Source organism: Mastigoproctus giganteus, chromosome 3 (genome assembly GCF_048544385.1).
Source record: "Mastigoproctus giganteus isolate SK-2022 chromosome 3, ASM4854438v1, whole genome shotgun sequence".
Taxonomy (NCBI): Eukaryota; Metazoa; Arthropoda; class Arachnida; order Uropygi; family Thelyphonidae; genus Mastigoproctus; species Mastigoproctus giganteus.
The window spans coordinates 253,464,580-253,490,644 of NC_143577.1; the positions used below are offsets into that span (position 1 = coordinate 253,464,580).

At 36.9% G+C, this 26,065-nt stretch overlaps 1 protein-coding gene across 1 annotated transcript in view; it reads left to right on the top strand.

Annotated features, from left to right (window-relative positions):
* The window catches only part of LOC150089058 (RPA-interacting protein A-like), a 61,735-nt gene that overhangs the window by 8,135 nt on the left and 27,535 nt on the right, over nt 1-26,065 (top strand). The window contains exons 2-3 of the mRNA XM_090371033.1: nt 7,824-8,018; nt 18,631-18,700. Coding sequence (XP_090227159.1) covers nt 7,824-8,018; nt 18,631-18,700 — 265 coding nt within the window. The remainder of the gene's footprint in view (nt 1-7,823; nt 8,019-18,630; nt 18,701-26,065) is intronic.

The following is a 26,065-nucleotide window of genomic DNA, read 5'->3' on the forward strand; positions in this document are numbered from 1 at the left end:
ATTTGAAAGAATATAGAGCATACATCTTGAGCTTCCCTTAGGCTCTTCCTTGGTGGCTGCAGGAAACAGATTGAAACTAAGCAAAAAGTCCTAGATGAATATGTCTATAGTCCTCCTAGCTGTTTGTAGGGGAGTATGCATGTACTATCCTTTGCTCACTGGAGAAATAGTGGGTTGCTTTTGATAATCCTGTCAGCTCAGGTGACTTGTTGACTGTGATGAAAGCAATATGGAGAATTTCCACTCACCTTTCTGTGACCCGATATGACCTGCAAAGGCCTGTCAGGAGGCGAGTTGCTACTTGGTAAGTGCCACTGTGAGATGCTGTGGCTTGAGATGTGTTTCTCTAGACTGGAGATTGTCAATTTTCATCAGAAGACATAATTGGGGTGCCTCCATAGCCAGGTGGGCAGGAGCAGCAGTGCGTAGCACACGCTTCTTGATTAGACCGGGGTTCGAGCCCATGACCGCCAAATATGGAGGATGTGGAAAGGTCAGGGAATGATCACCGCATATCCCCAGAGCAAGCAATATGGCCTTAGTTGCTAATGCTCCTAAAAACCAAACAACAGTGACATCATTGGAGGGCAGTAGAAGAGAGCCATTTAGGAGATGAAGAGCAGATGGAGAGTCTCATTACCATTTTAAAAATGGGTAATGACTTTCAAATCATATTGTAGTTGATTTGTGAAAAATACCCTCGGAGGTTTTTGTTTTTATTGTAAACACAATGGCTAATCCACTCGGGCTGGAACTATTTGTCCAAAACTTTTGGATTGCTTTTGCATTACCTCTGTTAGAATTTGTTGTGGCATTATTCACATAATTCCAGAATAAATGCTAACAGAGGGACAAAATCCCATGAGCATTTATACTTGTGTGCAAATGTTAGGATTGCTAGTATCATAATGCACACATTTTTGATCATTTGCCTATATGTTCAACTTGAATGTGGTTTCATCATACCAAAGAATAATAACGTAGCCATTGTTGAGGAAATATTATTAAAATTTTGTTGAATCTATGATGTGGATTGTTTTACATTAATATTTTTTTATCCAGTAACCTTTTATGTTAGAAACTGGAACTGAAAGGAATTATAAAGAAGCTCATGTTTGGGATTCTATTGATTGTTTTGAAAAGTATCTAAAACACATTTTCTGTGGGTGCAGTTCCATACATATGTAGGTGTTTCTATTTGTCAGTTTCGTGAAACTTTTTTAAAGTAAAAAACTGTATTTTGTAGAAGTTTATCGATAATATTGTTTATGCTGGTGAGACATTTTTGGTTTATATTTTTAGTTTTGTGTTACATGAAAATCATAAAATTCCTTCTTAGAAAGCTTCAAGACTTGTTTCTTCTTAAAAATCTCTTAAACTAATGCGTATAAGTATGCGATTTTAAATTAATGTCTTGTTACGTGTGTAATTTTTATATTTCAAACATTTTTGCATACTTTGTCACTCTGTGTATTATGCAGTGAAAGATGTATTGGCCATAGATTAAAATATTTTATATTTTTTATATATATGATTGTTTTTACCTATTAGTTTAAAAATACTAAACAAAAATGTCTTTATTGGAGTGTGCATATTATTTTGTATTTTCTGCAGTTCTTACATTTTTCACATTCAGGTATACTATATACACTGCCCTACTATTAATATCCGGACACCTGCCTTTAGACAAAAAAAGAGCTTTTATGACGGCCTTCAATCTTTGCGGCATACCCTCAACCAGCTTTTTAAAAATGTCAGGTGATATGTTCCTCCACTCGGCCTTTAATGTTTGGCCTTGTTCTTTGGCGATCTCTATGTGCATGTACCTGATGATCCAATACATCCCAAAGTTGCTTGAGAGGGTTCAGATTAGGACTGGGCTGGCCAGTCCAACTTTTCCACACCCATGTCCTCAGACCACTCTGTTACGACCCAAGCAGTATGCCATGGCACGTTGTCTTGCTGATACAGGTATGGGTCTTCCCCGAAGTATTGTCATAATGTTGGAAGTGCATAATCGTGCAGGGTGTCCTGGTATTGCACGGCATTCATGGTTTTGTCGATAACAACTAATGGGCTCAAGCCAAACAATGAAAGGAGCCCCTACCATAACACTGCCTCCACCAAACTTCATTGTTGAGAAGATACAATCAGGAAGGAACTGTTCCCCTGGCATTTGTCACACCCAGGAATGGCCATCAGACTGGTAGAGTGTGAACCTCAAGTCGCCTGTTCATAGGAATGTTTTCCACTGCTCTATAGTAGTTGTTGGTGACTCTATTGTCAGGGAAACGGGGAACATGCTTTGTAAAAAGGATAGGTGGAATAGGACCAGGGTATGTCTGCCAGGGGCAAAGGTTGATGACGTTGTAGAGTGGATATCATCTTTTAAGGGCACAAAAGGTGATATAGTTGTACACGTTGGCACTAATGATATTAAGAGTAGGAGACCGGCGGAATTACTTAGCAAGTACAGGTCACTGTTGAAAAAAAGCCGTGAATTAGGGTTGAACTTGAAAGTGTCTGCAATTCTGCCCAGACACGATAGGAGGGAGTATATGATGAGAGCCTTGTCGATCAATTCGGCCCTGGAGGGATTGTGCAAGGCTCAAGGGGTAGAATTTTTTTCAGCCTGGACTGTACTTGTTTAACAGGAGAGATTGCTTCTACAGGGATGGGATACCCTTAAATAGAAAGGGTGCAAGAATTTTTGCTGATGCTGTCGAGGCAGTGTTAGGTGGGTCGGAAAACTGCTAGTTGGGGGGGGGATACAAGGACTAATAGATTAACAGTAGCCACTGGCAGAGGTGGAAGTGATTCTTGCACTGCTTCTATTCAAATGAGCAGAAGTCTGAAAAACAAGATGTAGGATATTTCAGAGACTGCTGGTAGTCATTGCGTTACAAGTAAACACATGGGTTGTGTTAGGGTAGCTAAGAATAGAAACAGGTGCATGTATACCTGCGTGTACACCAATGCTAGGAGTCTGGTAAATAAATTTGATGAATTTGAGGTATTGCTTAAAACATCAAAGGCAGATATTGTTGGGATATCAGAGACGTGGTGGTACACAGATATAAGTAATGCGGAACTGGAATTTGGGGAATACAATGTATATAGAAAGGATAGACAGGACAGGAGGGGAGGAGGGGTTATGCTATTAATTAAGAAACACATAAAGTCAAGGAAGTGAAGCCAGTTGACATCGATGGACAGGGCAGTGTCGAGTCAGTTTGGTGTGACATAAGCATAGGGAAATCAAAATTGAGAGTAGGAGTGTGCTATAGGCCTAATGACTCTGATGAGTATAATAATATATTGTACAGGGAAATAGAGTGGGCCAGTAAATCAGAGAGTCTTATAATGGGGGATTTTAATTTCTCAGATATTGACTGGAATTTGTGGGTTGGTCACTCGCACCCTAGCAAGGCTTTTGTGGATTTATTGGATGATTGTTTTCTACATCAGCATGTTCGTGAGGCAACAAGAGGGAGCAATACTCTTGATCTGATTATCAGTAGTGATTCTTCATGCATTAAGAACCTGCAGATAAATGAACCACTAGGTGGCAGTGATCACAGTGTGTTGAAGTGGGATTTACTCAAGGAGGTAACTACCATCAGAGGTAAAGGGAAGGGTTTTTGTTTTTGTAAAGGCGACTATGATGGTCTGAGACAGTATTTAAATTCTATACAGTGGGACCAACTGATGATGTTACCAACAGCAAACTCAAAATGGGAAGCATTCAAGGAACTAATCTTGGTGGCTACCAGGCTTTACATACCAACTAAGAAATATTGTTCAAGGTTTAGGCCTAAATGGTTGTCAGATGGACTAATGAGACATGTGGCAGAGAAGAAAAATGCATGGGATACATACAAATTAATGGGTGACATGGAAGCCTATGATAGATATAAGTTGGTCTGTAACCAAGTCACAAAGGAGATTAGGCAGGCAAAGGCAGACTACGAAAAATCCTTGGCAAAGGATGCAAAGAAAAACAGAAAGGAGTTCTTTACATACTTGAACTCGAGAAGGAAAGGGATGAATCAGATTGGTCCACCGGATATTGATGGTTCAACAGTTGAGGATCCTGCTCAGGTGGCTAACAATCTAAACGAGTATTTTGCATCTACATTCATGCATGAGGAGTTATTCAGGAAGGAGAATGATGTAGGTAAAGTAAACATTGGCAGTGAGCTGGATGATTTTGTAATAACTGAGAGGAAAGTGGAGGAGAGATTGTTGAGGATAAACATAAAAAAGGCACCTGGGGTGGATGGGATCTATCCAGTTATATTAAAGGAGGCAGCAAAGGAAGTATGCAAACCCCTAGCCATAATTATGAGAGCTTCTTTGGACTCAGGGGAGGTACCCATAGACTGGAGATGTGCAAATGTAACCCCAATTCACAAAGGAGGATCAAAGGCTGACACAAGTAATTATAGACCTGTTAGTTTAACTTCTGTTCCAGGTAAATTAATGGAGGCACTGGTTAAAGAAGCACTGCAGGATCATCTAGACAAGAATTCAGTTATAGCTCAGACGCAGCATGGTTTTGTTAAGGGCAGGTCTTGCCTGACCAATTTGATTGGATACTATGATGTAGTCACAAAAGAACTGGATGCAGGGAATAACTTTGATATTATATATTTGGATCTTAGAAAGGCTTTTGATACTGTTGCACATGGAAGACTGCTGCACAAATTGGAGCAGTGTGGCATTGGAGGCAAATTGCTGCTATGGATAAGGGGATGGTTGAGTGGCAGAAGACAGAGTGGTAATCAATGGACACTGCTGAACGTGGACTAATGTTATTAGTGGAGTTCCTCAAGGTTCAGTGTTGGGTCCATTGTTGTTTTCGGTGTTTATGAATGATATTGATGATGGGATATCAAGTTTAATGTCTAAGTTTGCAGATGATACAAAGGTTGGCAGGGTCGTTAAGGACACTACTGACGCTATGCTGCTGCAACAGGATCTGGAAAGGTTGAACAGATGGGCTGAGAGGTGGCAAATGAAGTTTAACATTGACAAATGTAAAGTACTACATATGGGTAACAGTAACCCCAGAGCAATGTATCAACTCTGCGGTACTACACTGACAGTGGTGGAGAATGAAAAGGACCTGGGGGTAATTGTGCAGGCAGATATGAAGTTCTCTGAGCAGTGCAGACGAGCTGCAAGAGTAGCTCATGGTGTCTTGTCAATGATATACAGGAATTTTTCTAGCAGGGATAAGGAGGTGATTATTCCCTTGTATAAGGCAATGGTTAGGCCACATCTTGAGTACTGTATGCAGGTCTGGAGGCCTCATTTCAAGAAGGATGTAGAGCTGCTGGAACGGGTACAGAGAAGGGCAACAAGATTAGTAAATGGAACAAAGGGTTGCTCTTACGATGAAAGGCTTAAGTTTTGCAAATTACAGAGTCTGGAGACTAGGCACCGGCGAGGTGATCTGATAGAGGTGTATAAGGCTTTGAATGGTTTGAGCATGCTCAATGCCAATGGGATTCTTCATCTTTCTCAGAATAATCACCTCAGAGGGCATAAATTCAAATTGAGGAAGGACGGATGTCGAATAGATGTGCGGAAATTTGCCTTTGGCCAGCGGGTGGTTGGTTGGTGGAACCGACTTTCATCACTTGTTGTTGAAGTTGATAGCCTAAACAAATTTAAAGCTCAACTGGACAGGTATTTCGAACGAACGGAGAGGTGAAATGGGAGAGGGTTTTTTTTTTTTTTTTTCTTTTGGCTGATGCTGAATAAGCTTGCTTTCTTGCATCATATGCCTCTACTAATGCTAATGCTAATAGTCCAGGATTCGCACTCCTTACACCATGTTAATTGGCATCTAGCATTTTTTGAGGTGATCAGTTCTGTTGAACTGTTGAGGTAATTCTGTTGAACGTGTCATCTTGCATGCCCACTTTTGCAGTTGTCTGTTTGAAGCCCAGTGTGCATGTTTATAGCAGGTTCTGTGATGTGTTGCATGCATAGGACCTGTTTTTCCATCAATGGAGGGGTGTCCTGATATTAATGGTAGGGCGGTGTATATGTATATATATATATATTTTTTTTAATTATTATTCTGCAAGAAGTTTTGTATTTTATAAACTGGATTGATGTATGCGTATTTTATATATATATATGTACTAAACTTATATTTCTTATTATTAAATTTGGTTCTACATATGAACATCAGGTTTGTGGTGACCCCAACCATATATATATATATATATATATATATATATATATATATATATATATATATATAATTATTACGAATAATAAAATTAAAAATAAATAGAGAAGTCGGATTTGAAGTACGATAATATGGAAGTCGGATATGAAGTACGAAAATATGGATTATGGATCAGGGACACTGCAAGAGCAAAGGCACCCTACAACCATAATATATATAAAATTATTTTTATTGTTATGTGTAGAATTTAAATATAGAATTTAACTAGTGCTAATAATGAAAATACCGTGTATCCTGGTAGCGATATATGTGTTGAACAAAGGGTTGAAAAAAGGAAAAGAAAAAGTGTAACGATATAAAAAGAAGAAAATAAACAAAATGCAAATTTTGAAAAAACAACGACCAATGTGGAAATAGCATTGCGGTATTTTTCATAATTTTTGTGTCTTCGTCAGAGGTCATCCACCAAAATTACGAAAAAGAACAGCAATACTCTTACTTCTGTTTCTGACATGTTCTGTATGTCAAAGAGCACGTGTAAGAAGCCACGTGGTAAAAATAATTTAGAATACAAATTTAGAATAAATAAAATACAAGTTATGTAAAACTATTATGTGTTACTAATGTATTATATTTCTTTGCTATCCCGGGTGTTTGAGCATCATATACTTATCTTTAACCTAGCGTAGCTCCACCGCATACGTAAATTACATAATATACAGACACCAAAATTCGTCTAACGCTAGGCGCCGCTAGCGTTTCTACACATATATACACGGGTTAGCCTCCGGCTCTGTCTTTTCTGTCAACCCATCCAGTAGCGGTAAGTTCTTGTCATTCGGACACTCCCTTCCTTTGTCTTCACTTTTTTTAGCGGGCTGCTTACTTCTGTAAGGTCATCCATGTTCTGTATGTAATACATTAGTAACACATAATAGTTTTACATAACTTGTATTTTATTTATTCTAAATTTGTATTCTAAATTATTTTTACCACGTGGCTTCTTACACGTGCTCTTTGACATACAGAACATGTCAGAAACAGAAGTAAGAGTATTGCTGTTCTTTTTCGTAATTTTGGTGGATGACCTCTGACGAAGACACAAAAATTATGAAAAATACCGCAATGCTATTTCCACATTGGTCGTTGTTTTTTCAAAATTTGCATTTTTTTTCTTTTCCTTTTTTCAACCCTTTGTTCAACACATATGTCGCTACCAGGATACACAGTATTTTCATTATTAGCACTAGTTAAATTCTATATTTAAATTCTACACATAACAATAAAAATAATTTTATATATATTATGGTTGTAGGGTGCCTTTGCTCTTGCAGTGTCCCTGATCCATAATCCATATTTTCGTACTTCATATCCGACTTCCATATTATCGTACTTCAAATCCAACTTCTCTATTTATTTTTAATTTTATTATTCATAATAATTATTATCCTAAGCTTTATCCAGGTTGAGCTCACGCCGCCTAGAACAGCTTATATACACTTGCTATTTCTTTTTTCTACCCGATATTTATATATTTATATATTCATCATCCTATCCTATTTATTTTTAATTATATATGTATATATATATATATATTTGAATCATTTTGTGCTTATAGAAGTGCCTTGAGCGTTTTCGGAAGAGCCGTCAATGTCTTCTTGATCAGTTTCGAGGCTTACCAGAACCTGGAGGTAAAGATGATGTCAATATGATAATAGATGATGTAATGAAAGAAGAATTAGAGAATTTTGATGATGATGAGTTAACATTTCCAACTGGTGGGAATAATATATTAGATAATGCAGTAAATTCAGTAAGCTTATTTTGAATTTCTTTTTTTATTATTTTTCTAGCATGATTTATAAATAAAAATTATTAAATACAGGCAGTTCCCACTTTATGACTTTTCACTTTACCAGTTCCAGGTTTACGAGTTATTTTTATCAAGTATCAACAAAATCAAAAATATGAACATTATTTGCAATAAATAAATGCCAAACATTAATGAACATGGCATTTCAAACCATGCGCATAGCTATGCAATACATTACTACCATGTACTGTATTTTTTACAATATACTACTACAGCAGAGATCGTATAAAATGAAACAAAGCGGTTGTTATTATTGCTAACCAATTGCAGCTTGAGATTTCTACGACTGACACTGATCTGCTTCAAGCACACAATGGAAAGCTCACAAATGAAGACCTCCTTGAAATGGCAAAATGTGAAGAAGCTGAGGAAAAAGAAAATTTAATATCTGAAATTCCTGTTCATTCCTTGACTCTCAAGGGACTTGATGAAGCTTTTCAATAGAGAAAAAGTAATTGAAATTTTCGAGTCACAAGATTCAAATTTCGGGCACATTAGAAAAGTTGCTACAGATTTAAAAAATGTTTATGCGTGCTATCGTGAAATTTGTATAGAAAAGAGAAGACTGTCTTGGAAACAAACGACTCTTGAAGCATTTCTGAAGAAGACAACAACAACTTGTTGATCTTTCAACAAGCCAACCACTGCCAAGCAGACAATGAGTAATGAACCATTAACAAACCATCTGCAAATGTGCATTTAGTAATGATGATGAAGAATAAACATTCTTTAATATTTGTATGACAAATAATTTCTTTATTATTATAATTTGCTGGATTTTAAAGGTTATGTTTTCATTTCTTTGGACAAAAAAAATCATTGTTTAAGCATAAACTACTGTTTTGTTGACCTTTATTTAACATTACTGTGGTAAATTTCATTGTTGAGAACGTAACCTCTGTTTTTAACATTACGTCTATGGGAAATAAATTCCCGCTTTACGAGCATGTGCCTGGAACGAATTAACTCGTAAAGTCGGGAACTACCTGTACTACATGTTGTGAAAGAAGTTTTCAAATATTTATTTTGCATATATATCATAAATGATTATTTGTGTTGAATTACCTTTAGTGCAGATAAATATCAGTTTCTTTGTTGAACCATAAAAAAACTATAGTATTAGTATTAGTGACAAATGATGTAAGAAAACAAGCTTATACACCATTAGCAAAAAAAAAACATTTCCTCCAGTAGTTTGCGTAGTAAATAAATTCCTTGAATTTATTTAAGGTATCAACTTCTGCAACAACACATGGAAGTTTATCCCAGCAATCAATCACCCACTAGCTAAAGGCGAACTTCTGTACATCTTCAACTGTACTTTCTCAATTTGAATCAAGGAAGAGGAAGATTCCCATCAGCATTGAGCTTGCTCAATCCCTTCAAAGCCTTAAAGACCACAATCCGATCACCTCACAGGCACCTAGTCTCCAAACGCAGTAGTTGCAGAACTTAAGCCTTTCTTGGTAAGAGCAACTCTTTGTTCCCCTCCTCAATCTTTGCTCTTCTCTGTACTTGTTTCAGCAGCTCTACATCCTTCTCAAAATGAGACCTCCAGAGCTCTACTCAAGATGTGGCCTGAACTTTGCCTTATACAATGGGATAATCACCTCCTTTTTCATGCTAGAAAAATTCCTGTATATCACTGACAACACCCCATGAGCTATCATAGCAGCCTGTTTGCACTGCTCAGACAACTTCATGTCTGACTGCACAATTACTCCCAAGTCCTGAATGTAATACCCCACATTTGGTACATTACTTTGGGGTTAATGCTACCCATATGCAGTATTTTGCATTCATCAATGTAAAACTTCTAAACTTCAGTTGCCGTTTCGCAGCCCGTTTGCCTAACTTTTCTAGATCCTGTTGCAGTAGCATACTGTCTTTAGCATCATTAACAACCCTGCCAACCTTTGTATCATCTGCAAACTTGGACGTTAAGCCTGACATACCTTCATCGGTTTAATTGATAAATACACAAAACAACAATGGGCCCAGCACCGAAGCCTGGTGAACTCCACTAATAACATTAGTCCGTGTAGGGCAGTGTCCATTGATTACCACTCTCTGCCATCTCCCACTAAACCAACCCTTTATCCATTGCAGCAACTTGCCCTTAATGCCATACCGCTCCAATTTGTACAGCAGTCTTCCATGTGCAACAGTATTAAAAGCTTTCCTGAAATCCAAGTATATGATATCAAAATTGTTTTTTGCATCCAGTTCCTTTGTGACCACATTGTAGTATCCAATCAAGTTGGTCAGACAAGATTTATCCTTAAACCCATGCTCTGTCTGAAGTATTATTTCAGTATTGTGAGCAACCTGAGCAAGTTCATCAACAGTCGAACCATCAGTCGAACCATCAGTCAAGTGGGCCAATTTGATTCATTCCCTTCCTTCTTGAATTTACGTAAGTAAAGAGGTCTTTGCTGTGTTTATTTGCATCCTTTTCCAAAGATTTCTTGCAATCTGTTTTCACTTGCTAAAACTTCCTTTTATACCTGCCACAGGCCTTGGTGTTTCCTGATAATTTATATGCATCCCATGCATTTTTCTTCTCTGCCACGAGTCTCATTAATTCATCTGACATCCATTTAGGCCTATACATTTAAGAGTATTTCTTAGTTAGTACGAAAAGCCAATAGCTTCTATGATTAATTCTTTGAATGCTTCCCATTTGGAATTTGTTGATGGTAACGTCATCAGTTGGTCCCATTGTATTGAGTTTAAAAACTGTCTGAGACCACTGTAGTTACCTTTATGAAAGGAAAACCTTTCCCTTTACCCTTGTTGGTAGTTAATCTTTAAGTAAATCCCACATCAGTACACTGTGATCACTATCACCTAGTGGTTTTTTATCTGCAAATTCTTAATACATGAATAATCAGTGTTGATAAAGAGATCAAGAGTCTTACTCCCTTTTGTTGCCTCTCTAACATGGTGCTGTAGAAAAGTCTTCCAATAAATCCACATATAGTATACTATATACATATTGCAGATCTCATTAAGTGGGTTATCCATCTTTGGATCCTTTTAAGAAGCTCTATGTCTCTTTTATTTAGGTGTGTTCTCCATACTTGGGACACTATGTTCCCAGTGCAGTCTTACAATTTCCTTATACACTGGGATTATCACCTCTTTCCTCTACAAAAAAAGTTCGATAAATCATCAATGGGCCTTCTTTGCTGCCTATTACTTCTTGGAGTTTGTCACAACTATATTGTCCCAAAATCTCCTTTTTTCCTACTGTTTTTAATTCATTTCCACCATGTATATAAGTTATTTTGAAGTTGCTACTCCCTAATTGTAAGACCTTGCATTAAAACATACTACTACTTTTCTGACCATCTTTGAAGTCTAGCCAAGTCGTCATGAAGGGATGCTGCTTGGTAGTGATCATTAATCATCTGCAGATTTTGACATTGTGCTTTCTATCCCTTCGTCAGTGATATTTATGAAAATGAGAAAAAACAAGTTGTCCCAGAATCAATATGGGTACATCAATTGTCCTCATATCTAATATGGGTTCCCCAATAAATGTTATACCGATCTGAAGAGGAAAACCATTAATCACAACCCTCTACCTTCTGTATAAGCTGGAACACATTATTCTAATGTGTTCCAGCTTATACAGTGTCCTTCAGTGAAAGACTGAGTCAAATGCTTTATTAAAATACAACTAAACAATGTCAAAATTATTTCCTACATTGAGCTCATGAGAAGCTGTGTGAAAATAGTTAACATATTTAGTTAAACATGATTTTCCTTTAACAAAACCATGTTGGGTATCCTTCATAATTTCATTTCTGTCTAAATGTGATTATATTGTACTCTATCATTGCCTCCATGCACTGGAGATACATTATCATTCCTCTAATCCAGAGGAATTCCTCCCAAGTTTAACAATGTGCTCATAATTAACCTTAGTGTTTCAGTCTTTCTCACCATCTCCTTAAAAATTACAGAGTATGTGTCATCAACTCCAGGAGCCTTGTATTTGCCTTTAGGCCCAAAAGTTTTTTGAATAATTTTTCATCTGTAATTTCAATATCACTAATTTCATACTGATCAGCCTCACTTTCATAGCCTCTCCTCGGTATGAAGGGTCTTTCATCTGTAAATATTGATGCTGAGTACCTGTTCATGTGATATATCAAGGATATTTTGTTCAGGGGTAGTGAACAGAAAGTATAAATTGATGCAATTTGTCATCTTATTTTAAGATGGCAGATCACGATAATACTTATAAGTGCAATAATGATAATAAGATGGCTGCCAATTAAATTATGAATACTACCTTGTGTTTACAGACTCATCCAAAATTTAAAAATTTATTTATATATATATATATTTTTTTTAGATTTTATTTTTATTTTTAGCTCTTGAAATAAGATTAGAAGCCCAATTAAAGAATTAGAAAGTGCTAAAGAATTAGAAAGTGGATTCCATTTGTTTACTTAGAACATCTTAGCTTCTCAACAGAATAACCCCCATTTCATTTGTCCTTGTATCATTACCAGTGTAGAGTACAGGTGACCCCCGCTTAACGCTGATCATTCGTTCCGGAAAAACAGAGCGCTAAGTGAATCCGCGCTAAGCGAGCGCCGCTTTCCCATAAGGTAACATATGTATTTGTGAGCTGCGGTCGGTGCCATAGGATATTTCCTAATCAATAATAAACGGTAATGAAAAGATGCACAAATGTCGGTCAAAATATTTAATATTCAAATATTTGCACATATAAAATATTTTGCATTACATACGTATAATTATGTGGTAACTACTTGCGTATCAAAAGTAAACTTAAAATTCCAATTAAAATAATGAATTTAATTGATTTAATTTAATGGATGAATTTAATCATGAAAAATGTGTGGATTTTGAGTTGAACTTTGGCCCTCTTCCAAATAAACTAAAAGGGGCATTAATTTTAAATCCCCCGCAGCGTTACCACCCACCAATAAAGTCAACCGATCCTTCGCCTCTTTGAAACCTGGCATGTTTTTTTCTTCTTTCAATATGAAACTTCTTTTAGGCATTCATTTCCACAAAAGTCCTGCTTCATCTATGTTATAAACTTGTTGAGAAGTATAACACACAATACCCCTCTTCAATAATTTTAACAAGTTCTTTTTTGAAAGTTTCGGCTCCTTAATCTGCACTAGCGGCTTCTCCCGGGATTTTAAATCTATTCTACCAGTTTTAAATGGTTCCACATTTTTTTTTTTTTTTTAGGCGAGTTTTCTTCAGATCATCATATTGGCTAATCTCTTTCTCTCTCTCTCTTTTTTTTTTTTTTTTTTTTTTTTAAATATTTAACTTAACTGAATTCTGCATTGGAATATTATCTTCAATAAAATTAGTCTTTCCATTTCAATCCTAATAGCCGGCCTAGCCCTAGTTGCTTGCAGTGGAACAGCTATCTTTCCCGCTGCTAAAATTAATTATTTATTTTTTTATAATTGTTCTTACAGTTAAATTTGCGAGTCCTAAATTATGGCACACATCCGCTTGTCGTTGACCGGAATCGATTCGCTTCAAAACGTCTAATTTAATTTTCAAATTCACTCTTTTTCTTACATTTATAGTCTTCGTACTGCGCACAGACGTTGTTGCATTTTCATTCCTGTCGGTCATTATTAGCTCTTCGAAAATGTAACTCCGTTGGTTACGATACAATGTTCAAGTAAACTGTCCGTTACGCACAATGTCTAATACTGTACTGAGTGATGACTAGACTTCGGATAAATGCATATAACGCAAATATTACAAGCAATATACTTGATCATTTTTTTAAAATGTTGATCTCGAAACTACGTAACAAGTGAGTGTACTGCAATTAAATTAGCGTGCGAGAAAATTTCACTGAGCGTGGGAAAATTGCTCAAGTTGGCGTGGGAAACGTTTTAATGCTGTTTTGCTAATCATTTTCAAGCTATCGACTCCATCAAATGAAACGATTTCGTTAAATATGTCAAAAATCTAATCTGTAAAAGAGCGTTATAGTGATCTGTGACAGCGTTATAGTCAGATACGGGTTATAATATAAAAACAGCGTTATAGCGAATCAGCGTAAAGCGAACCGCGTTATAACGGGGGCCTGCTGTATTTTATAGCCTCTCTCTCTCTCTCTCTCTCTCTCTCTCTCTCTCTCTCTCTCTCTCCCCATTAGTTTTGTCCTCATAAGAGAAAAATGACTGTATTTTTATTCCTTTCTTTTGTTTCAATATTCTATATGTCCCAACTCAAAATTTTGAAATTTCTCCAGCTACAGAATGCATTTGGTTATGGAACATACTCTTTGGCAGTTAAGGTACTCTTAAGGGTTCCCAGTACATTATGCTTATACAGGGTGTTCAGAAAGTCACCATACACCTATTTTAAAAGAAGGTAAGTTTGTAATATTATTATAAATTATTTGTTATTGCTCAGTTTTACTTACATAAGTAGTCCATTACAATAGATATTGAAATTGACCTCCACAGACATCCAAACAGGCCTGAACACGTTTAATTTTATTTTCAAAAATCTTTAGTTCTTGTGTGACGCCTCTGATGTAAGCAGTTACAGTTCAGTTTGAAGTTCCTGAAGTGATTGTGAGTTTTCTTCGTAAACTTTATTTTTTGCTGCTCCCAACAGATAAAAATCAGGTGGAGTCAAGTCTGGTGCTCAAGGGGACCACAGATTTGCTGAGATTATTCAATCAGCAAAAATTTCACATAGGAGCATCATTGGTTGTGTAGCAGTATGGGCAGTGGCAGAATCCTGCTGAAACCACCCATCCTTGATTTCATCCTTATTTAGTTTGCCAATGAATTGGTTGGTAATATTGTAACAGTAACGTTCAGAGGTTATTGTTTCATTGAAGAGGATAGGCCCAATGATGATTCTTCTGGAGATAGCAACCCAAACGCCAATCTTTTGCTGATGGAGAAGTGTTTGGTGTAGACTGTATGTATTTTTGGATGTCCATAATTGGGTATTTTGAGCATTCACATATCCTGACAAGTGGAACCATACCTCATCAGCGAAGAATGTAAGATCCAGAATACTATTTGTATTTTCAGTGATGAACTGTTGAAACTAGTGGCAGTAATGTACTTACTTTTGGTGATCTGCTGCATTTAATTCTTGGGCAACTATGAGATTTTGTATGGGAAAAGGCATGGCTTCTTCCTTAACACTAAATGCACAGTTGCAAGACCAATGTTTTGCTGTTGTGATTTCTTCCATATCGATTTTGAAGGACTTTACAGTGTTGAACCTGAAATATCCAGGAGTTTTGGTGATCTTCCATCTCTTCTGTCAGTTTTGGTGGCCTTCCATTATACTTCATGTCATGTACAGCACTTGTTATGAAATTTGTTTGTTAATGCTTGCACAGCATGTTGCAGTTCTGGCATATTTGAAAATTTTTTACGAAAGTTTTCTTGGATGCTTTGTATATATTTGCCATGCTCTTTAAAAGCATACTCAAGCAAAAAAATACTTCTCCAATGACTGAACCATTGTTAATGCACTCCATAGTTGATTGCTACAATAGCTATCTTACAGCCAGCTGACCTTGACACACACCACTAGGTGCACGGGGTCTCGTATCACACCACATGACAGTGCAAGGAGATTCATGTCATTCATATCATTTTACTTATTACTGTCATACAGGTGTATAGCACCCTGGAAAATGCCCTATATAATATTTTAATTTACGTGTAAAAGTCTTGCCAACACCGACCAAAGTGGGAAATGAAACTTGAAAAAGTAAACAGATGATATGTCTCTATTTCTTAACTCAGGGGTTGAAACAATAATGCTAATTTTAAGAAAATAAAAAGTCCATCTATAAAGTGCTAAAATATAAGGAATGACTGGAAGAAATTTGAAAATGAAAAACTCAAAAATGCCAGAAAGGTGATCTTTACCAGCTTAAAGTTATCACAAGCAGAAATGGTAAATTTAGAGAAAGAATAAAATAGTTTGCCTACTGGAGTACTAATGGAAATTGTGAATCACATAAAAAGGGAAAAAGGATATACCTTGGAAGAAGTAGAATGAAAAATTCAAGTGCCAATGCTCCATCTCTTGAGGGCAAAGCCATAAGGAACTATAGCAAGCAAAGGAAGAATGTAGTGTTTTGTAACTTCCCCCCCCCCAACCCATCAAGGGACCGAGTTGAGCAGCTGTAGCCCCTACACTATGACAACTAGTAAACAAATGCTTTCCTGGCCAGCAACGTACCAAAGCTCTGAAAAATTAATGGAAGATGCAATGGACACAAATATAAATACCAGAAACAGCACCTCTGGTAATAATAAAGTATATATAGTAATTTTACTTTAATGGTGACATACTGTCTTGACTTTTCTTGTTTGGTCAGAATTGGCAAGAATTTTACATATATCTCACTCTTGGCCTCAATTAAGAGGTCTTTTTATGATTTATAAATTTATTATGGAGTATTTAATTGAAGTTAGACTAAATTCAAAAAATAGCAAGGGCTTAATTTTTCAGTACTCACCTTGATCGATCTGCAATTGTTATGGTTTGAATGGCAAGAATAACAAAGTGCATCACGGGATTACAAAATTCTTCTTAAATACAGTACGCATTCCCTTTTCATTTAACTTGCCAACTGAAGACGTTTTTTAACAAAAGTCCTTCGTTACGACTTTGCCTTATCCACTATTTAGAGATTCCCAATTTAACCCAATTTAATGACAACCAAGGACAGAGTTAGTGCACTTCTACTTCCTTGCATATATTTTAATCCCATTTCCATCATAATTACTATTTACCCACCCCTTAATTTAAGAACCAATCACCTTAAAGCTAGTCACCTCTTGCCATTCAAACCATAACAATTGCAGATCGATCAAGGTACTGAAAAATTAAGCCCTTGCTATTTTTTGAATTTAGTCCAATAAAACAGTACTTTAAGAGATACTATAACTTCTAAGTGTCTAATTGAAGTTAGTTATTGAAAAGGAAAAAGGAAATAATCCAAGAAGATTGTCTCGTTTAATTGTAGGATTAAGTAAATGTCATAGTAAGAAATAGCATTTATCTGCTGTTTGTTCATTGAGAATTCAGTAGTAGTATTTTGTTTATATAATGAAATTTTCATGTAATAATGATCAGTTTAAAATAGACCACAAATGCCTTTCTAGAATTTTTGAGCCTATTTTTAATTCTTATTTTTCTGTTCACTTGCTTTTTTATGGTTTGTTTATGGCCTATTGTATATATATGTATCTGGGCTTTGTTGATCTCCCCCTCTCCCCTAATAGTAACAAATAGGTGATGTGGTCACAAAGGAACTGAACGCCAAAAATAATTTTTATATCATATACTTTGATTTCAGGAAAGCTTTTGATACTGTTGCACATGGAAGACTGCTGTACAAATTGGAGAGGTATGGTATTAAGGGTAAGTTGCTACAATGGATAAAGGGATGATTGGGAGATGACAGAGAGTGGTAATCAATGGACACTGCTCTTTGTGGACTAATGTTATTAGTGGAGTTCCCCAGGGTTCGTTGTTGGGCCCATTGTTGTTTTGTATATTTATCAATGATATTGATGAAGGTATATCAGGTTTAAAGTCCAAGTTTGCAGATGATACAAAGGTTGGCAGGGTTGTTAATGACAGTAAACACAGTATGCTACTCCAACTGGATCTAAATAAGTTGGGCAAATGGGCTGAAAAGTGGAAACTGAAGTTTAACATTGACAAATGCAAAGTACTGCATATGGGTAACAATAACTGAAGAGAAACGTACCAACTGTGTGGTACAACACTCAGGGAAGTGGAAAGTAAAAAAGACCTGGGTGTAGTTGTGCAGTCAAATATGAAGTTCGCTGAGCAGTGCAGAGGGGCTGCCAGGGCAGGTCATGGAGTTTTGTCAATGATATATAGGAATTTTGCTAGCAGGGACAGGGAGGAGATTAACCCATTATACAAGGCAATGGTCAGGCCACACCTAGAGTACTGTGTACAGGTCTGGAGGCCTCATTTTAGGAAGGATGCAGAGTTGCTAGAACGAGTACAAAGAAGGGCAACAAGATTGGTGAGGGGAACAAAGGGGTGCTCTTACCAAGAAAGGCACCTACGAGGTGATCTGATTGAGGTGTGTAAAGCCTTGAATGGCTTGAGCAAGATGAATGCTGATGGGATTCTTCCTCTTGCTGAGACTAAGAACCTGAGGGGACACAGATTCAAATTGAGGAAAGACAGTTGTAGAATAGACGTGTGGAAATTTGTCTTTAGCCAGCTAGTAGTTGATGCATGGAACAGACTTCCATCTTTTGTTGTGGAAGTTGATAGCCTAAATAAATTTAAGACTAAGCTGGACAGGCATTTGGAACGAATGGAGGGTTTTTTTTTTTTTTTTGGCTGATGCTGCATAAGCTTGCTTTCTTGCATCGTATGCTTCTGCTAAAGCTTTTAAAGTATATATATTTTTAAAAGTAATCTCTTTTCCAGATCTTTGAAACAGCTTTTCCCCATTATATGAAACATTTACTAAAGTTTTCTTCAAATTTTACAGGCATTGGAAGATGAAACAGATGAGGTTCTTAGTTTTATGGAACAAATTCAAGCTGAACTCAGAGAAGAAGGTAATAAAAATTCAACTGACATAGTTTACTACACTTTTTTTAAATGAATTCATTTTTATTGGATGATTTATATTCTCTCTCTTCAAATGATAACAAACTTGGCTAGTTATATTCACTTTTAATTCATATAGAATATATTTATTAGGCTGAGATAGATGGAAGCCTTAGAGAATCGTTTTTGAGATATTGCAAATTTCTAGTTGGGATCCACCTCTGACAAGGTGAACTGTACAGAAGTTGGGATCCACCACTGACTTGTTTGTTTAGGTTAGGTTATGCTCATTCTCTCCCTTTCCCCTTTCTCAATGCTCTGAGACATAGCAAGCATACTAGTACTTGTCAAAGGATAGTCAACATGGAAAGAGGTTTCAGCAACGAAGAATATGCAGACATGCATTTCATGTATGGTAAAGCCAACGGCAGTGCACTCGAGATTGGAAGTTTGTACCGAGAAGCATTTCCCCACTGAAGGCAGCCCAAAAAGGTGCACATTCATCAGGGTACATCAACGCCTTAGAGAACATGGGTGCTTCACACATGGAATACAAGCAGGTAGGCCCAGACACATAACACCTGATGTTGAGGAAAGGGTGTTAGAAAGAATAGGACAAAATTCAGGAATTTCAACAAGGAGGGTTGCTCTGCAAGAGCGTGTTACATCGCCAATTACTGTACCCCTGCCATATCCAGCGTGTACAAGGTCTTAGCAGTACAGACTACCCTCCTAAAGTGCTCCCATAGTCAGTGGGGATCTTAACAGAAAATGTGCATTATCTCAAAAACAATTCATTTGTGGCCCGGTTCGGTGGGACTTTTTTGCTTATTTTAGTTTGTACTTTTCACCTTTAAATTATTGACCATCATTTTTGGAACACCCTGTATATTGGGAAGGTGAAAATATTAGTAATGTGCCATATATCAAATAGCTGTGGTAAGTAGATAAGTATAGTCTATTGAATGCTGTATCGAGAATAATGCACTGAATCACTGTGGACGAGTACTACTTCCAGTACTTAATTTAAGCTTGAGATGAGTAACTACTATACTTTCATTAGTTACTTATCTCAAGCTTAAATATATCATTACATTCCTGCTGTGCAGAAAGTTAAAAGAAATATGACAACCATGAATCATAATCCTTATTGTTTTTATTCTTCATTAGCCTTTTATAGTCTACTACTCCTATACAGGCATATATGTACAGGGGGGAAGGGTGGACAAAATAATGGAAACACCTGTGATAAGAGTTCAGGTATTTTCTAATATGATGTTGGACCTCCCATGCTTTTAAAACCGCTTGTGTGGAATAGATTCAAAGGAATCTTGAACTGTCTCAGGAGGAATATTGTACCATTCTTCATTGAGCAATGTTTCAAGCTCCTTGAGTGATGAAGGTGAAGGAAATCAGTTTCTCACTCCAAATATGTCAACAGTGGCTCAATCATGTCTAGGTCTGGTGGCTGTGCAGGCCATGGGAAGTGCTTTGCCTCAGCTTCATGCCCCTCAAACCAATATTGGACACATCTGGCTGTGAGGCATCATGATCATCAGCCATTTTCAATCCACTGTAGGATGAAGGCCTCTCTAGCAAATTTCCAGTTCCTTCTGTTTTGTGCAATGGATATCCATTTACTACCCATGAACTTGTGAATTTCATCTGTCCATCTCCGTCGTTGTCTTCCAGGTTTTATTCTAGCTCCTCTTGGGTACCATTCTGTTATTTTCTTAGTCCGTCTGTCATCATGTCTTCAAGCTATGTGTCCGGCCCAAGACCATTTTAGTTCTTTAGTTTTGATAAAAATGTCCTTTACTTGAGTTTGTTGCCTAATCCATGTGTTTCTCTTTTTATCTAACAGTCTGATTCCTAATATAATTCATTCCATTCTTCACTGTGTAGTTTTCAGCTTCTCTTCCATTCTTTTGGTGAGTGCCCAAGTTTCACTTCCATAAGTCATTGTGGGGAGTATACGTCAGTTCATTATTTTACATTTTGGACAAATTGGGATATTGCTCCTCAGTACGTGACTATATTTCCTGAATGCTATCCATCCAAAATTTATTTTTCTCTTGACTTCCAGCCATTTATCATTTTTACAGCTAATGACTTGTCCCAGATAAGTATATGAATCCACCTTTTCATCACTGCTCCTTCAATGCTTATAACCCTTTCTGTGGCATACTTGTTCATCATTATTTTTGTTTTAGCATATTTATCTTTAGTCCGAAATCCTTACAAACTCTGCATAACTGATTAGATAAGATTTTCCTCAAATTCTTTGGGATCATGGCTTATGATCACAATGTCATCTGCAAATCGTAAATGGTTTAAGTACACTCCATTCACATTGACTCCTTTCTGCGACCAGTCTAATCTTCTGAAAGCTTCCTCAAGGGCAGCAGTAAACAACTTCGGAGATATTGTGTCTCCTTGTCAAACTCCTTTCTCAATTTGCTGTGCGTATTGGAGCATTATCATCTTGAAACATGGTATTGTTTGTGGGAAACAGTATTTGCACCATGGGATGAACCTAGTCACTCAGAATATTAAGGTAATCAGTGGCAGTAATCTGAGTGATGTTCAGGGTGATGATAGGACCTGAAGAATACCAAGATACTGCTGCCCAAACCATTGTTTATCTTCCTCCATGTTTGACGGTTGACACAAGACAGTCAGGATGATGCACTTCCTTTGAAACTGGCCAAACGTAAACTGTTTGCTGGGAACCAGATTGCTGAGATTAACATTAAGTTCCACAGTTATTTTTGAGTTGGTAGTTTTATGTTTTCAGCTACAATCCTTTTCAGTGTCCTGCAGTCTCTTTCAGTCAGCTTTGATTTTCTACCACACTTCGTCCTGTCAGATTTTGTTTTTTCATACTTGGTAAATGCATACAATTGCTCTACATACATTAAGCAAATCAGCAGTTTTAGTTACTGGTTTGCCTGTTAAACATGCACCAACAATTTTACCTCTTTTGTAATTCAGACAGGTCGGTCATTTTCTTCATGTATCTTTTTATGTCATCTCTAAATAAAAATCACCTTTTATCATCTTTCTTTCAAAGTACTACCTGCAAGAAAACAAAAAAAAAAAATTTGCTTCATAAACATAAATACATCATACTGCTACTTTCATGTTAAGTGTTTCAATAATTTTTCCATCCACTGTGTATGTATAAAGTAAAAAAAAAAAAAATAAAAAAATAATGAGGGAGACAGAGTGATAGAAGGTAACAAAAATATATATATAAATATGTATAATAAGAGTTAACTAATTACAAAATCGATAAAGGATATTGCCTCGCAACTAACAAAACCAGCCTCTCTTCAGCTGTCAATGGCCAGGATCACAAGCAAAATAGCAATGGTGTCTTCATTTCTTATGTAAACCACAATCCATAGGCTTGTACTGAAATATAATATTGTTACCAATATAAATGAAAATGAAAATAAAATTTTTTGAATGAAATAAAAAAAAATTTTTACAAGGATTAAAAGGGTTTTTTTTTTTTTTTTTTTTTTTTTTTTTTTTTTTTTGAAAATGGCTTGTGAACTTTACAATTGACACTGTGAAGATTACAAATTAAAAACTGAAATTGACAACAGAATATTTTAGAAATATGTAACTTATTAGTCTAATCCAAGTAAAGGTAAAGAGATTTGAAAACATAGTAAAAAGCAAGCAGTTGTGGAAAAAATAACTTGCATTGTAGAGACACGCGAAGAAAAGGTGGCAACACAACTGTATGCAGAACAAAAAAAAAAACAAAACTGAATAATATGTGCCAATGAGATGCAAATGTCTCATATTTGTATCTCATTGGCATTAGTATTTCTAATTTTGTCAAAACTAGAAATAAATAGAAACTAAAAAATAAATAAATAAATAAAAAGAATACATTGCATAGAGACATCATACCAAATGTAGTCATAAACTATTATTATTACATAGTACATTATTATGTACTATAATGTACAAGTCCAGAGTAAAAAATGTGAAATAAGGTGATAAAGTGAAATAAAAACAGATAAAATGTGGGTAGACTAGAACAACGTGTGGAAGTATTATGTATCTGAAAAAAAAATTTTCTGCCTTCTTGTTCCCACTTTCTTGTTATTCTATTCAACATATATATATACACACACACACTCATACATATGCACTTACTAGAGCTTTTCAGTTGTCTAAATGCCGTAACCAAGTTACAAAGGAGGTTAGGCAGGCGAAGGCAGATTACGAGAAATCTTTGGCAAGGGATGCAAAGAAAAACAGCAAAGAGTTCTTTACTTATGTAAACTCTAGAAGGAAGGGGATGAATCAAATTGGTCCACTTGATATCGATGGGTCAACTGTTGATGATCCTGCTCAGGTAGCTAACAAACTAAATGAATATTTTGCATCGACATTCACACATGAGGAGTTATTTAGTGAGGGGAAAGCCAGAGGTGTATTCAACTCTAGCAGTAAGCTGGAGAATCTTGTAATAACTGAGAGTAAAGTGGAGGAGAAATTGTTGAAGATAAACACAAGAAAGGCACCCGGGGTGGATGGGATCTATCCAGTTATATTAAAGGAGGCAGCAAAGGAAGTAAGCAAACCCTTAGCCATAATTATGAGAGCTTCCTTGGACTCAGGGGAGGTACCCACAGACTGGAGATGTGCAAATGTCACCCCAATTCACAAAGGAGGATCAAAGGCTGATACAAGTAATTATAGACCTGTGAGTTTAACTTCTGTTCCAGGAAAATTAATGGAGGCACTAGTTAAAGAAGCACTGCAGGATCATTTAGACAAGACTTCAGCTATAGCTCGGACACAGCATGGTTTTGTTAAGGGGAAGTCTTGCCTGACCAATTTGATTGGATACTATGATGCAGTCACAAAGGAACTGGATGCAGGGAATAACTTTGATATTATATACATGGATCTTAGAAAGGCTTTTGATACTGTTGCACATGGAAGACTGCTGCACAAATTGGAGCAGTGTGGCATTGGAGGCAAATTGCTGCTGTGGATAAAGGGGTGGCTGAGGGGGAGAAGACAGAGAGTTGTAATCAATGGACACTGCTTGTCGTGGACTAATGTTATTAGTGGAGTCCCTCAGGGCTCAGTGTTGGGTCCATTATTGTTTTCTGTATTCATAAATTATATTGATGAGAGTATATCAAGCTTAATGTCGAAGTTTGCAGATGATACAAAGGTAGGCAGGGTTGTCAAGGACACTACTGACACTATGCTGCTGCAACAGGTTCTGGAAAGGTTGAGCAGATGGGCTGAGAGGTGGCAAATGAAGTTTAACATTGACAAATGTAAAGTACTACACATGGGAAACAGCAACCCCAGAGCAACGTATCAACTCTGTGGTACTACACTGACAGTGGTAGAGAATGAAAGGGACCTGGGGGTGGTTGTGCAGGCAGATATGAAGTTTTCTGAGCAGTGCAGACGGGCTGCAAGAGTAGCTCATGGTGTATTGTCGATGATATATAGGAATTTTTCTAGCAGGGATAAGGAGGTGATTATTCCCTTGTATAAGGCAATGGTCAGGCCACACCTAGAGTACTGTATACAGGTCTGGAGGCCTCATTTCAAGAAGGATGTAGAGCTGCTGGAACGAGTACAGAGAAGGGCAACAAGATTAATGAATGGAACAAAGGGGTGCTCTTACGAAGAAAGGCTTAAGTTTTGCAAATTACAGTGTCTGGAGACTAGGCACCAGCGAGGTGATCTGATAGAGGTATACGTATAAAGCCTTGAATGATTTGAGCATGTTCAATGCTGATGGGATTCTTCCTCTCGCTCAGAATAATCACCTGAGAGGGCATAAATTCAAATTGAGGAAAGACAGATGTAGGATAGACGTGCGGAAATTTGCCTTTAGCCAGCGGGTGGTTGGTTGGTGGAACAGACTTCCATCCCTTGTCGTGGAAGTTGATAGCCTAAATAAGTTTAAGGCTCAGCTGGACAGGTATTTCGAACGAACAGAGGGGTGAAGTGGAAGTGTTTTTTTTTGTTTTTTTTTTTGGCTGATGCTGCATAAGCTTGCTTTCTTGCAGCAAATGCCTCTACTAATGCTAATAACAAAGCTTTTACTGTATTCATTTGAACTGATACATTGTTTAGTACAGTAACTGTTCCAGCTGCTATGCATTTCCCCTTGGTACTTTCCATTAAAAAAGGATGATTTATTGTTTCTAGTATGTGAACTTGATCTGGTCTTTGGAAATGTTCATCTGAGAAGTAAGTGAATCTTTAGTTAATTTGAATGCACATGCCCTTGTTTATAGTTTGAAAATGAGTCTCAGTATTAGGATAGCCAAACAATGTAAGGAAGAGGACTTTTTTTGCATCTGCTAAAAGCAAAAAAAAAAATCTTTCTCTGTTGTATACTTTTTCCAGCCGATATAAACTAAGAAATCGTTCTGTTTTTTTTTTTTTTTTTTTTTTCTACACAGACATGTGACCTGGTATATGGTGTTTCATGTGGCAAGTGTGATTCCACATACGTGGGATTGATCGGGTGTACTTTGGACCAGCGACTAAAGCAGCACGCTGTGTTGGTCCAGGGGTCATGTGCCACAGCTTCAGAATTAGCTTTCCATGCTCTAAATGAAGGTCACACATTCCTGTTTAACAAAACCAAGATTTTAAATATTCAGCACAATTACACTAAACTTTTAATTGCTGAAACTCTGGAAATGAAGTTACATAGTAATTCTATTAACATTCGATGGCCGTACCTCATTTCCAGCTGACCGGGCTAGCCAGGTGGGTAAAGTGCCTGCCGGGCAACCCGAAGGTCGCGGGTTCGAATCCTGCCTCGGGCTTGGATCAGAGTAAAATGCAAAAACTTTGGGAGGGTGCATTATGGCCACAGAAGCCAATGCGTCAACAACTAACAGAAAAAAAAAAAAAAACGTAATTTCTGATTCATGGTCATTTGCACACATGCGCAATAACAATTAATCTCCTATTAGTATTGTAGCATACACATACCTCGCGTCAGTTTGTTCCAAACTGTGATCAAGACAAGAGTCGAAAAGCTAATGGGAGGAAATTTGCATAAATTTGTTTTATTTCTTCGCCACGTTTTTATCAGAATTTTATCTTTTAAGTTTATTTTTACAGTATAGTATATTTGACGTATCTTCAGTCACTCTGCGTTTCGTGGGGGGGTTTGATATGTCTGGGGGTCAGATTGGGCCTTCAGCTGTGATCCCAACGGTATCAGGCCATCCATGAGCATAGAGTGAGGAACGCATTTCAGTTGTTTTTAACTGTTTTAATCAATATTATTTGGAGAGTATGGTGTAGAAGACATCCTATGAAGCTATGAGGTAATCTGTAATATTTTAAATACTTTT